This window comes from Mya arenaria, chromosome 17, assembly GCF_026914265.1.
Source record: "Mya arenaria isolate MELC-2E11 chromosome 17, ASM2691426v1".
In the NCBI taxonomy this organism is placed as follows: domain Eukaryota; kingdom Metazoa; phylum Mollusca; class Bivalvia; order Myida; family Myidae; genus Mya; species Mya arenaria.
The window spans coordinates 23,682,753-23,697,436 of NC_069138.1; the positions used below are offsets into that span (position 1 = coordinate 23,682,753).

Here is a 14,684-nt window from a genome sequence, read left to right on the forward strand (position 1 = left end):
CATGAATAATACAAATTAGATGATCTAAATGTGCAACGGACTTTAAAATGTGGCCATAAATATGACACATTTAGATGCTTTATGATAGTTTCGCACTACTGCGCAGGACTTGGAAGTTCCATAAACGGCTTTCCGATCACGAACTCATCATTCAAGTAATAATAGTGCACCTACAGCTTGTAGCGTGTAGCTTATTGTTAAACCATGAAAATGACGTATCAAATATTGTTTTTCGTATTACCTTATGCGGTTTTGTTGTTGGTTTGGACGAATGCTTCATTGCCTGACAGTTGCCCTGGCAATGGCGTTGACGTATCGGACAACGTTTTACGTGGAACCGGTGTATCTTCCTCGATCCTTTGGTCTTCAAAAGCGTTTGATGTCATTCAATGTTGGCGGTTTTGTGTCCAACGGAAACCATGCAGATCTCTAACGTTTAATTACGTCAGCAAAAAGTGTAACCTAAGTAGAGACACGTTAACGGATGGAATCAGTCAGTCAGGGAGAAGTCTCTTGTACTCGGAGTTGGGCTGGTTCTCTTCTGAGGTAAGAGTTATGTTAAGAGTTTTAAATCAAAAGTTGTGAATCTGTACTGAAGAATTTTAATGTCATTAAAGCTGCACTTTCACAGATTGAATACCTTTTTGATTGTTTGTGTCTTGGAACGAGCCAATTTTTACGTAAAGCCATGGAAACCAGTTATATAACACTGTTGACAAAAAATTAGATTTCACATTTTTATATTTAAGGTTAAAAAAGTGATGTTTTTTAAATTTTTCCTAAACCGTAAGAAACGGTTAAAGCCATAAAACATTAATTTTCGAACGGAACTATGAAAATCTACCCTTTTTTTTGGTAAGCAAACATATATCATTGGTTTGTAGATATTTACGCAAAAGTTTGCTCTGTCCAAGCCAAAAAAAAGGTGTGAAAATGGTAAGTCTATGAGAGTGCAGCTTTGAACTGCTGGTCTTTCGAATTATTGATACTGTTTGATTGCTATACCGTTAATTCCTTTTTCCGATGTTTTCATATTATCCTGTATTTACACAAGTTTATTAAATTCGTTAAAAACACGACATGCGTAAATATGACAAAAATGTGGAGGTTTTCGGCCGTCTAAAATTGACTTCACAGAAATGAACAGAATGCAATAAAGTAAAGTACTGGTCATTATAAAAAGAAATAGAAACTAAACTAGGAATCCTCTTGGCCATTGTTAAATAATTTGAATAAGACAAAGGGAATACAATAAAGGAGAATCGGAAACTAGCTATAAAGATTTTCAATTGTTTAAAAGTTGTAAAAGTTGTCATTTCCCCGCGAACGATTTTACAAGAAAAGAAAGGAAGGCCATATTTAAGGGTGAACATAACGATTAAAACTCTTAAAATAGTAAACACATAGTTTTCGGGATTAGCTGTTGTTGGTGTTATACGGTCCTGCTTTGTTTTCCTTCCTTGCGTTAGGACCTACTTAAACAAAAACTTCATTTCGAGATGTGAATAAGACAAAGGGAATACAATAAAGGAGAATCGGAAACTAGCTATAAAGATTTTCAATTGTTTAAAAGTTGTAAAAGTTGTCATTTCCCCGCGAACGATTTTACAAGAAAAGAAAGGAAGGCCATATTTAAGGGTGAACATAACGATTAAAACTCTTAAAATAGTAAACACATAGTTTTCGGGATTAGCTGTTGTTGGTGTTATACAGTCCTGCTTTGTTTTCCTTCCTTGCGTTAGGACCTACTTAAACAAAAACTTCATTTCGAGATGTCCTTGAGGTTTGGCAGCCTGGCAGCATGGCAGCGTAAAATATACATCCTAACAGGGCGGCAGCGCAGCGGCGTGAAGACATCAGCCCAGCAGCCTAGCAGTGTGAAGTTAGCCGCCTTACGGCATAACAGTCTAGCAGGGTGAATATAACAGCCTAACAGCGTGGCGGTGTGGTAGCATGTATTTAGTAGCATGGCACTGTCTCCAGTTATTACTCTGCCCCACCCGCCACCCTCAGCCTACACCTCCTTGCTGTAACACCGATGTAACCAAATGCTGAAAGTACCTAAGACGACTGGTATTTTATCCTAGGGGGCTTTAATTTGAACTTCATACGGATGTTACGGCCGCTCCTATTGTAGTAACGATGTATTACCATGGCTCTTCGCTGACAGAACCTCGAACGCTTCGCAACTCATCTTACGAAGATATTTATAACTGTTTTTAGTTGGAGCCGGACTGTTATGGCCGCCCCTGTGGTGACAACCAAGTGTGCGTTCCTGGACGCCTTGCAGACGGGAACACGGTTGACTGTTCGTATACGTGCTTAAATGTATCCGGTAAGTAATTATACCCTCTTTAACTTGAACTCAAATTTAAGAATTACAAGAACGCTTCGAAACTCATCACATAATGGTTACACCTCTTTGCTGTAAAGTAATCACTGCCACCACGCAAATCACGTCAAGATAAGATATTGTTTGGTTTTATTTTTAGTCTTCATTTTTTTTATTTAATGGATATTTTATATAGTATTGTATTCTTACCTGTAAAAACACTATATAAATTACAACAACTAAATACAAAGCTGAAATTGAGCTAATAGTATTTTCGTATGAGGTGGCAGAGGTCATCTGAACTCGCGAAGGGAGATCACTGCGTAAGAGAGATTTCAACCACACGTGGATGCGCAAAAGAGGACTACTTTTTGTGTTTTACGTCATGCTTACATGTGTAATGTGTATACGTATGAAAAGTTATTAGGGTTGTATATAGATAATACACTAAACTGGCATGTGCAAATCGATTATGTTTGTAAAAATCTGAATAAGAAAATTGCACTTCTAAAAAATATAATATATTTCCTCACACCTGATACAAAACGAATGTTTTACAATGCATATATTCTGCCAAATTTTGATTACGGCTGCTTGGTCTGGGGCAAGGGAACCAATTCATATGTGAATAAAATAAATAACTTACAAAAACGAATTGCAAAAATCATACTTGGTAAATCTAAACGAGATTCATCAACAAATCTATTTAAAGAACTAAAATGGCTAAACTTCTCGGATAGATGTAAATACCACGCAGCAGTATTAGTTTACAAGACGTTGAATAGCATGGCTCCATCATATATGTCAGAATTAGTAACAGTTTCAGACAATAATGTATATATGCTAAGATCAATGGCACACAAAGATATTGTTTTGCAAACTAGACCTCGTACTAATTATATGAAAGCATCGTTTACATATTACAGCAGAATTGTTTGGAATAATATACCTTTGGAAATACGAGAATCAAAAAACTTTAATACGTATAAAATAAAGGTCAAACAGTACCTCATAGGAAACTTGTGATTATACAAATTGTGATGTTTTATTCATAATTATATTTAACTGAGAGTATCTGTCTAATATTGATTCAACATCATCATCATGTCATCATATGCATCATTATCGTCAGCATCAACAGCATACTTATAATCATCATCATCATCGTCATCGTTGTTAGCATCGTCTTCATGTTTGTCTTATGATTATTTGCCATATTTTCATTCTGTTTCAGAGGGCCATATCGAAAATAAGATTCTGTAGTTTTGTACATGATCTTAATATGTCACCTTCTTAAAATAAAGATATTATTATTATTATTATTATTATTATGAATATGGTGTCTAATGACCAGGACCATCTTATATATAATTTAAATTTAAATCTTATAGGTATAGCAGGCTCGCGCTTTGGTGAAAAACTAGACTAGTATATTTGTTATACATGAACATGCAAAGACTATACACTAAAGAAGTTATATAAAAGCCGTTTTGTTATCAATATGCTTCGTTTTAATTTTACCTTTGGAATAAAGATCGCGTGACGTGTAAACTTATTTTTTGCCCTTAAGTATAGAATTTGCTTTGCCAATTTTAGCTTTGTCTATTGTATTTATTCGAACGACACAAATAAACCTATATGTTCCTTTACCAGGACCTGTTTGTCCACTTCCGGAAAAGCTAAATGGTCCCAGAACAGCAGGCTCGATTAACACCGTCAGTTGCAATGCCTGGGAAACGGGTGGAGGGACAGCAACGTGCGGTAACGATCTGAAGTGGAACGCCGTGATTAAAAGATGCAGACGTATGTTTGTTTTTACCTATTTGTCACCTAAGGAATTACTTTTTAAGAATTCAAATTGTGTTGTACAACAAATAGATTCGGAAACCTTTGTAAATGTTTAACTCATAATATTGATTGATCAAATAGAAATATAACAAGCTACTTCAAAAAACCATTTGTAGAAAAGAAAGTGAATTGTGTCAGTTAACTATTCTAAAGAAAAGCTTTTTATTAAGTATAAACTATGAAAATATCTTTAACAAAGATTAAGTTATCATTTGTGTAAAAGGTGACCCCGCGACAAAACGACTGCAATATTGTTTGACATCTCACCTCCCCCAGTTAGACTCAGTGCGAGGTAAAACATGTGGTAACCGCATATCTTGAATGATTGAAAGCACAACAATTTTATGAAAGAGATAAAGCCACTCTTACGGTTAGCTCGTGGATCAAACCTGCGGCCTCTGGTATGACACTCATGTGTTTTAGGTTATACAGTATTAATTAAATGTCCAAAACATTTTAATGCAAACAGGCAACGCTTCAGATCGGAAGAAATGCATTTTTATCGTTTGACGTATATGATATCTATAAATTCCCATAATGTTCGTTCAAACACAATTGATTAACACAATAAAAATGGTATGTCGTGTTTCTCGCGATCCTTCGATTGGCAGTCGAGTGGGTTAAAATTAGACCACAGATCTCCTAAAAGAAGTTTGCATATTTTATTGCAGCCATTTTTAAACTCGAGTGTAATGACGATGCAGTGTGTGCACCCATCAACGCCCAGTGCCTTAGCGGTGGATGTAAATGCGGAACTCTCACGTCATATAATTCAACAGAACACTTGTGCGTTGAAGGTATGTGGCTGCTTATTTATACGTATTCATTTAAGACTGATTTTGAAGACAGTTCTTACATTATGGGAATCTTTATAGAGACAATGTCATGAGTAAAAACATCGGAATTCCAATGTTCTTTCATTGAAACTTTGACAACATCATGACGCTTGAACGCACGATCTCTGGTGGATGTTGAATCAAAGACAAATGATAATATATGTTGTCTCACTCTCTGACATTGGGATAGTTGTTGGTGAATGCAAAACAAAGTTGGTTGCATCATTTAATAACAAAAGACAACGAAAACTATGGAGACAAGTCAAAAATTCAAACACAATCCTAGTTTCAAACGCCCAATGGCTAAAACAAGACTGAATAAAAGAAACGACTGCTCAAATACCACACAAAATACCATTTATATAGCAATTAATGATTAGACTACCGGCTTCGATCGATCAGTCCACTGGTTCATTCGTTCACTAGAGATTAAGTTAGTCAAAATACAAACAGCTTATCAATTATTAAACAATTAAAAGTGAATAACTCAGCGGAGAAGCATTGATTTGAAGCCAATTAAAAAAAATGTTCAAATCAATACATACACAAGCCCACGTCAGGAATAACAAAAATCAATTTGGGTAAAGACCTTTAACTACTTCCTAAAAAAATATGGAAAATAGTATTTACTTGTAATAAGATTGTAACCGTTTATATAATAGATGTTAACGCAAAAATGTGAAATGATTGTAAAGTGCTAAAAGATTTACTGGGATCTACTTTGGTCTCATACGGTAGTAAAACCAAGTTTTCTGCATCTTTCTTTCAATTTAAACTCGGGATCCTTCATACGAACATTCTTTTCCAACATTTATTAACCCTTTTTGGTATATTAAAGCAATTGTATTAATTGTGGTAAATCACATTTGGGAGTAAGAGGGCGTCCCCCCATATAATCGACTTAAACAAGCTGAAGCAACTGTTCCAACTCTTAAAAGGTACGATTCAGTCAAGCTACAGATAGCTTTCCAACAACATTCGGAACTCCTTGGCCATTTTCTACGAAAACAACCTCAGATGTATATGGAAGGTTTTCGATGTTCGAAATCGGTACACTTAAACTACACTTCAAGTAGATCGCGTTGTAATTCAAATTTAGCACTTAAACTTAAAGACTTAACTCTTGGGAATGAATCTGAATTATTTTGGTAGTAATACACTTTACTGACAATTAATTTAAACTTAGATTTAAATAATTCAAGCTAGAACAATACATTTATTAATTATATAATTCAAAATCGTACGAACTACATTCACTGATGTACCAGCATACATTTGAGGTTAATTTGATAAAAAATGGCTGAGGAGTTCCAAATGATCTGACAAAGATTACCTTAGCAAATTCAAAGTTTGGAATAGCCTTAAAGCGCGTAAATATCAATGATAAAAGATTGCTGGAAAAGGACCAGATCGCAGATTTCCATATTTACGTTCGGACATTGATAGTTTTATAGCTATGAGCGTTACTAACGCTTTTAGATTTTTTTTGCAGCAGTTTTCTTGACAATACGTATATGTTCCATTGTGAGTTAACTTATATAACGGAATTGAAGGCATTGATACCAAAATATGCTGATTCAGATACAAAAACAAAAAATAAAAAGACAAAACGGTCAATCTGTGAGACCAGTACTTATGTAAACTAATACTGTTTTAAGATCGCTTCAATTATGTTGAAGGTCACTGAGCCGATGAATATGTCTATGTCTGTAACTTTAAAATGTTACGTGCATACACACTGAATTACGTGTTCAGTTTAAAAATCATATGACGCAGTGCACACAGACGGTTTTTTACGAGTGAATTCTACGAGTAAACAAAGTTCTTTCTGTGACCTTGAATAAAATAAATTTTCTATAACAAAGATCGTAGTTGTATTATATATTTTCCGGTGGTTTATAGAAATTTACCAGTAAAATATAAATTTAAAGTTTTACTATTTAAAACGGTGAAATTATCTAATTGATATTTTCACTTTTTGATATTTTAGTCCGCTCTCTCTTCCAAATCAAACTTCAGCGTGCACTGGACTTGGACACTATTCCGTACCGAACTGACGTTACGTGTGCATACAAATGGCGCGTTTTTATAAACAAGTGCAATCAGATGACCTTTAACTCCAATTTAAGCCATTTCATGAAAAGAAAAGAAAAATGTTTGATTCGTTATAAGATTGCAATATATTTCATCCCACGAACACTAAAGATGAATGTTTAACAAGTAACATTTCATTTGGTGCTCACTCGGTGAGTTATGTTAATACGAAACAAATAAGTATCCTCTATTTAAGTAAGTATTTCAATGGATTAAACAGACTTCTTTATCACCTTTGATCTTACACTGAAACAAACTAAATGTATCTGTTTTTATATTGATATTAATAAAAATGAATGTCATTTTCAAAATAGTAGTAATAGAGAAAGGAATTACGTATTCATTGTGACATCATTGTTGAATCGAAGGCGGCAAATTATACGTTATTTTATGTATTATTAAGACGGGAAGTAATGCCCTAATGATAAGTGCAAATATCAACTGATGACTGCTTATTTGTTTTGTCTAAGCCGCTCTGACAGTGTTATATTTGTAATCAGTAGTATCCGATAATTGATCCTTTGGTATCAAACAATACATTCAGTATTCAGCAGAGCAGTTTCTATTTGAGACTGACAACGTTTAAACATTAGATATTTTACAACATTTGTGAAGAAAGTTATGATAACTTTTACTAAGTCACTCTCGTTTGCACTATGTAGCAAGAGAGTGTGGTCTTGTTTTGTGGGGAAAACCATAGTATCCGGAGAAAACCACATGTCCGGCTTTGTGACCACTTACCAAACTCACATACACCCACGCCGAGAATCGAACTAGGTTCGCCTTGGTGAGAACAACCATGTGCCAGAACAATAGTTGACGTATTCGTCACAAAGCAACGAATTATGCGGTGTTAATACTGCAAATTGATCAGGTAATAAATATCCTGTAAATCATAGAATAGTATTGGTGATATAATTTACACAAATGTGCTGTTGGACTTTTGTTTTGGGAATTGTTAAGAAATTATACTTATATTGACTTATATAGACTTGAATTCTCTTGCACGCATACCAGCTATTTTTGTATGTATATTCCTGATGATAAGTTCAGTGCTATAAACATCATTAAAAATTTATTATTATGGTAATATTTTATTTGTTATAACTTATTTTATTTTGATCCGTAACACACATATATTATATTGACATATTTATCTAAAATATATAACGTATGTCAACGGTTTCACAGCTCTTTGTGTAACCAGCGAGTATCTTGTTAACGGCGCCAGCCCAGTGCTCGATTCCCAGCTGTCAGTGTCGTCGGTTTGGAATAATATTAACGTTCTATGTCGAGCTCCGGGTGCACGACTAAACACACAGCCTTCATTAACGACTTCTGGCTCTTGGTGCGCTGCAGAAAATGACAAAAACCAATTCATTCAGGTTTGTGTTTATGTTTTATTAATTATACTTTATTACAAATTGTCATCGAATTTAATACGTATATTAAAACTTATTTTATGGTTGTTACATCGGAGAAAAAAGTTTAAGTAACACTCTTATTCAAAATCAAGGAATACACATGTATACCAACCATACAGTTTGAGTGATAAACCTTTCAATACTTACTTAATTATGCATTTATGGAAAATACCTATTACTGATAACAAGATTATAACCGTGTATTAAATAGCTGAAAACGCAGAAAATATAAATAATTGGTGAATGCTAAAAGATTTACTGTGATCTACTATATTATCATAAGGTAGAAATACCGTGTTTTCTGCGCATTTCTTTCAAATTTAACTCGTTATAATTCATAAGAAACATTGTTTTGACATTTATTTATCCTTTCTGGTATATTACCACAATTGTATTAACTGTGATTAATATGCTTTGGGAGTAATAGTGCATCTTTAACGGTAACAAAATGTTTCCGGAATAATAGCCTGAATAGGAAGTGCCTTAGTTCAAATGAGTTCTTCATTTGATTTTGCATTTGCAGGTCGAGTTTAATCGTATGGTACACGTAACAGGCATCGCTCTACAGGGTCGGCCTAGCAACCCACAGTACGTTACGTCATACAAATTCCAGTATAGTCAAAACTGTGACAACTTCACTACGTTTCTAAGCACAGATGGAACAGAAATGGTAAACATTATAATGTCTAATGTAACGAAACTTAACTATGTTTGTTTTAGCCCTAAGCCACATGGGTAAAAGGTTGTCGCATTGTAATGACGCATAACAGCATCGCCGCATAAGCGAAATCGACAACGTTTATGCGGTGATTTTAACGCATAAACAGGACTTTCTTATGTGACAAAAAGGCATGCATAAAAAACACAATAAAAACACATACTAGTACAATAGCGGTTGATAAAGTTTCATCAAGATCGGACATAGTTTGTTGTGTCACATTGCGAGACGTAAATTCTGACAAAGATTTAGTAAGATCGGTTTAAATGTTAACCATACGAATTGATATTTCTGCGAAAACGTTTGAAATGACTGATAGAAATATTGTTCAAACTTTACTTGTTCCAATGTCCATTGCAATGAGTCACTAGTTTTGCACATGTGTCTCGTAACAACTGCACCCAATCCCTTGAAGAGCCCCAGCTAGCCCCCAAACTCATGCTGGGGTGGGGTGGGGGCAGTGGCTACCATTACGTAAAATAAGCAAAGTTGTAAAAAAAACAATGGGTGCTAAAGGGCAATGTGTGCCACAAAATAGCAATAATTTTTTTTTTACTGACTAGGTAAAGGATCATAACAATGTCATTAATATATGTATATATAAATGAAAACTTGTGTGCACAACTACACATGCACTTCAGAATTTGTGTAAAGTTTGGTGACTCGATGTGTGGTAGGATAGAGCTATGTGAGCACTTAAATTATTCTGAAAAGAATATCTTAATTTTGACTGAATCAATGGCCATAATTATGACGTCGCTGGAACAATAAAAATAAAAATAATTAAAGCAGGTACACAGCTTACACCAACGAATAAATGTAAGTGACTCTGATGACTCCCATGTCACAAGATTTCGGGACGGACGAGCGGACATCATCATCATCATCATCATCATCATCATCATCATCATCATCTTCATCATCATCATCAACGTCATCACCACCATTTTTGTTGAAATATTAGAACGCTATTTTTTTAGCTTTATAATAAATGGTTAAGTTAATCCTCTCTATGTGGCAAAAAGGCACAGTTGCGCCCCATATAAGCAATTTCTGCTTTATGCGTTGAGCGTCGCCGCATAAACGAGGTCGCCCTGTTTATGAGTTGAAAATCACCGCATAAACGAAAATAAAACACGTTTATGCGGCGATGCTGCTATGCGCGTTACAACGCATACAACCATACAGTTCTTCAAATGTTTACTGTCGTAGATAAAGTCAACGTGTGAATATGATTTGTACGTGTTACAATATTTCAGCAAAATACTACTGCAGGGTTAATAAGTAGTTGCTGTTTTGGTATTTTTAAGGTATTCAAAAATGTATTTTAAGTATACAAGGTTCAACTTACAAGAAGTGCATTTAAACTGGTGCAATAGCTCCATGTGTTTCATTTAGTTTCAGAATTCGTTAATGAAGATGTTCAAATGTACATAACATTTTTTTTAATTCGTTTAAACTTTGGCATAATGTTCATGTGTTTCAATTAAAGGTTTTCATGAACATATTCAATAATGTCTGAAACATTAACAAGGTGATCATAACTTAATTTTGCGTATCAAAACAAAAAATACTTTAGAAAGCATTCCCGTTTGGCTCGATATTCGCGAGGCTCGAAGTATTTTGGTCGGTACCTGGGATATCGAGCAACGGATGTTGAATGTATTTTTTATCTATTGTACATGTAACGCGTTTAATACGATGGCACAGAGGTGGCTTCCGCAACTCCTTATTTATTTTGTGGCCACAACTTAGTAAATTTTGGCCACAACTAAGTAACTTGAGACCACGATTAGACACATTTACTGCATGATTCACTTCAGAAATCCGTGTTAAAACACTGATATTGTTGACCACTAGAAAGCGTCATTATTATTTTTCAATAATGAATTCAACTGTATTTGGTTCAATTTCATACGACATGTAGACTTTTGTATTTTCAGGTGTTTCAGGGAAATACAGACCAAGATACCGTTGTTACATCCCTGTTGCCCAACCAAATCACTGCAAAGTGTGTGCGCATTAACCCACAAACATGGTTCCACCATATCAGTCTACGATTCGACATACTCGGATGCTATTAGATTTATTGGAACTAGAAATGTGTCCATAGGACACGGATGCCCCAATATGCTGCGTTTGTCCCAAACACAAGGGCCATTATTTTTGTCCATTCTCCATAAATGAACATCAGAATGCTGATATTGATATACTTTTTAAAACAGCAAACCAAACCCCAGTTGAACAATGAAATGTAAGGGAAGTGACTCTGGTTAAACAAAGCGAAAGTGGGAAACAAACTCCGAGATTCACCATTTCATCAACAAGATCACATTCCGCCAAGGGTTCTTGGCTCTTGGCTGAGTATTTTTGGAGTTTTGAGCGACACAAGTTCCCAAAATACTTTTGGACGGGATCACCCACGTGAGGACCCACGGACTTACAATGGCAAATGTATATGTCCTCTGTTGTGGGGGCATTAAAAGAAACTGTGCAAAACACAGTGACGGGCTTGAATTGTCTCTAAAATATTTTGTTGAAATAAGTGTTGGTTATGTGCGTTCACAGATGTATTTATATCTTAGAGATTTATTAGTCAAATAACAATGATTATTTCATTTTTTCAAGGTTTTGAAATATATGACTGCACACGCGTCCAAATAAATAGAGGGTCGTTAAGTGTAAGATCGCAATATATTCACCGAGCAAGCACCAAAAGTTATATTTCACGAGTGTCGTAGCCACGAGAGAAATCATTATTTTCGGTGTTCACGAGGTGAAATATTTGCGATCGGTCAATGAATCAAGTACTTTTTCTTTTCATCATATACTGCAAACAGGATATAAAATGACATTTCATTATTCTATTTTAGTAAAACATTTCGAAAGGTATGCAAACGTATCGACATTTCGGAAATCACATCGTTCAAATTGTTTCCCAGCCCTCTGCGCACTGATGTTTAATCTGGACGTAAGAAGGGGCCATAAATGTCAAAAGAGTGAATAATATCAAATTGATATTTTCACTATTTGAAACAGTGAAATATCAACTTTATTTCAATTGCATTTATTTCCCATCCCTGTGTCTGCTGAAATTGTATTATGTTTTCCGTTGGTTAAAAGTTATTGATTAGACGTCATTTCCAAAAAATCGTTACGTTCGTATACAATTTGGCGTTTTCTGAAATCCATAGTAAAGTATCTTTTGATGTTTATGTTTTGGCACATTTTATTAAGAATGGACATACAAATTGATTGTATCAGTGACCGATGTCAATAAATTTGATCTCGTGAACACCAGAAGGAATAAGAACTCGTCGCTTGGACGTAAAATATAGCGTTTGGTGCTGACTTGATATCTTTTATGGAACAAACATTCGTCCTCTATTTGGTTTATGCAATCAAATTGGGTATAATTTTAAACTGTGAAATAACATTTTAATTGCTTTCACTAATTTTAAAATTTAATCTGTGACTCTTTCTGTTGTCTAAACATCGCGACAGAACGCTTGGACAACATAGTTTTATAAATGACTTTATTATTAGATTTTTTTCACGTCTTAGGAATGCAACTTACTATAAATAAATGTCATTTAAAACAGACTTTAAGCTTAAATAAAAATTGTTTATTACGGCAAGATATCACTTAATGTCCTTTCATCTCATGAACACTAAAAGTTAAGATTTTTGATTTTAGATTTATAATCATAATTATAAGAATCTTATGCAGTAACTGCTGATCATTTTGATTGCAATAATCCATGCTTTGCGTGCTACGCTTTTTTATACGCAAGAGAGAATACTATTTGAATTTGTTTTGAATTACTGTGCTTTTACGAATCATGCTGCAAAATTGTATAATCAATTGATCTTAAAAATTGTTTATCTTAATAATCGACAAAATGCCGCTAAATATAAATAAAAGTATCAAAGACAGTGTTAAAACTGTCAACCTATAAAGAGACATAATAGTATTGAAAAAACAACCGAGTTACCCATGACAAAATAAAAATAAAATAAATTAAGAAAAAAATAGTTTTATATTTTTCGCTATTACATTTCTTCAATTACACAATAAAAGAGTGAACAGAGGAGTTTTTGAAAATGTAAAAAGGAAAAATGTAAAGTCTCGATCCATTTCATAATCAGACTTCTTTATTTATTTTTAGTAAGTTAATAGTTAGATAACATGAAGTAAGTTCTTAATGTATAAGAATTGGCGGAGTAAGCGAAGTGAACGAGGCTTTCTTAATCATGAAGAAACTACTTCAGGTCATTTAATTGACTAAGAATACAACTTTATTGTCTGATACATGAACAACGCAAAATCTGATGCAATGAGTGTGTATCGGATGAGTGACAGAAGGCGAACACCTGCGAAAGGTGATATTCTTAATGATTAATTCTAGTACTAAATGATTGCCTAACTGTCGATTCAATGGCTTAAAATGTTGGTTGTATTCGAAATGTAGGTTGTATTCTAATACATGTTTTAAAGATATGTTTATCACTGTTATCTCAACTAAGTCTTTTTAACATTTGATCATGTTGGATGTTGATATGATGTCTTACACATTTCACATGTACATATAAGTAACAAGCAACATACTTTTTTATTATGAAATTTTTGCAATCATTGTACAACACGACACAATAAATATTCTGCACTTTAAACCATTGCTTTGTTTCATATAATACGTGTGTGTAATTTTCAATATTTTTCATTGGCGACTACCACGCAGACATAATAACAAATATGTTTGTTTAGCGTTGGATGTAATAGCAATGGTATTATTTGCACAGACTGTGCTACCGATATTAAGATTATATTAGAAAAACTAAAAAAGGAAGGTAGTAAATTGTTCCTCGCATTATTTATGAAGTTATTCAATAAATGTTATTTGATCTTATCAAATATTTATTGGTCATCAAATATCCGTCCAATTATGTTTAGTTCATTCTGTTCTGAATTCGATTTCATGACATTTTAAGATAATTTTAACACTTACAGCTTTTAAATGGTTTGTGCATTATTCATAAGATTTAGTTATTCGACCCCCATGGGAGAAATCCAAGTATTGAAGAAAAGTTGTTGTTTGTTGAATATTTTACGTAGTTTTACTTCCCACTTTAAATAATTTGTTATGTGCTTTGAGATGCGTGGCGACTCCATAACATTTTGGTATCGTTTGCATGTTTTGTGTGAATAAACAAAAAAAAAACATATTTAAGTATTTTAAGGAACTCGCACATGGTCGGTAAAATGCAGTTTTTACGACAAAAACAATAATTTAATTACGAAAAAGGCACGGCAAGGGTGTAATAACTAAGGTACTGACAGCTAAACCCCTTAAACAAATGTTGAAAATCGCTCAAATACTGTCTTTGAAGACGACAATTTTGAATGCCGTTAGTAACACAATTCAGCAAAA

At 34.1% G+C, this 14,684-nt stretch overlaps 1 protein-coding gene across 1 annotated transcript; it reads left to right on the plus strand.

Annotated features, from left to right (window-relative positions):
* The first annotated feature begins 210 nt into the window (after window positions 1-210).
* On the plus strand, window positions 211-14,458 carry LOC128223285 (lactadherin-like). The gene is made up of 8 exons (XM_052932570.1): window positions 211-215; window positions 426-546; window positions 2,224-2,335; window positions 3,986-4,135; window positions 4,852-4,977; window positions 8,302-8,495; window positions 9,058-9,204; window positions 11,196-14,458. The coding sequence occupies exons 1-8, from the start codon at window positions 211-213 to the stop codon at window positions 11,334-11,336; spliced, it is 996 nt and encodes a 331-aa protein (XP_052788530.1). The 3' UTR covers window positions 11,337-14,458.
* Window positions 14,459-14,684: the final 226 nt, after the last annotated feature.

Bases quoted from the DNA above. Each gene is read 5' to 3' on its own strand.
- LOC128223285 (XM_052932570.1), top strand. The intron at 2,336-3,985 runs GTAAGTAATTAT...TTCCTTTACCAG, and splicing joins TACGTGCTTAAATGTATCCG to GACCTGTTTGTCCACTTCCG. The intron at 9,205-11,195 runs GTAAACATTATA...TTGTATTTTCAG, and splicing joins GCACAGATGGAACAGAAATG to GTGTTTCAGGGAAATACAGA.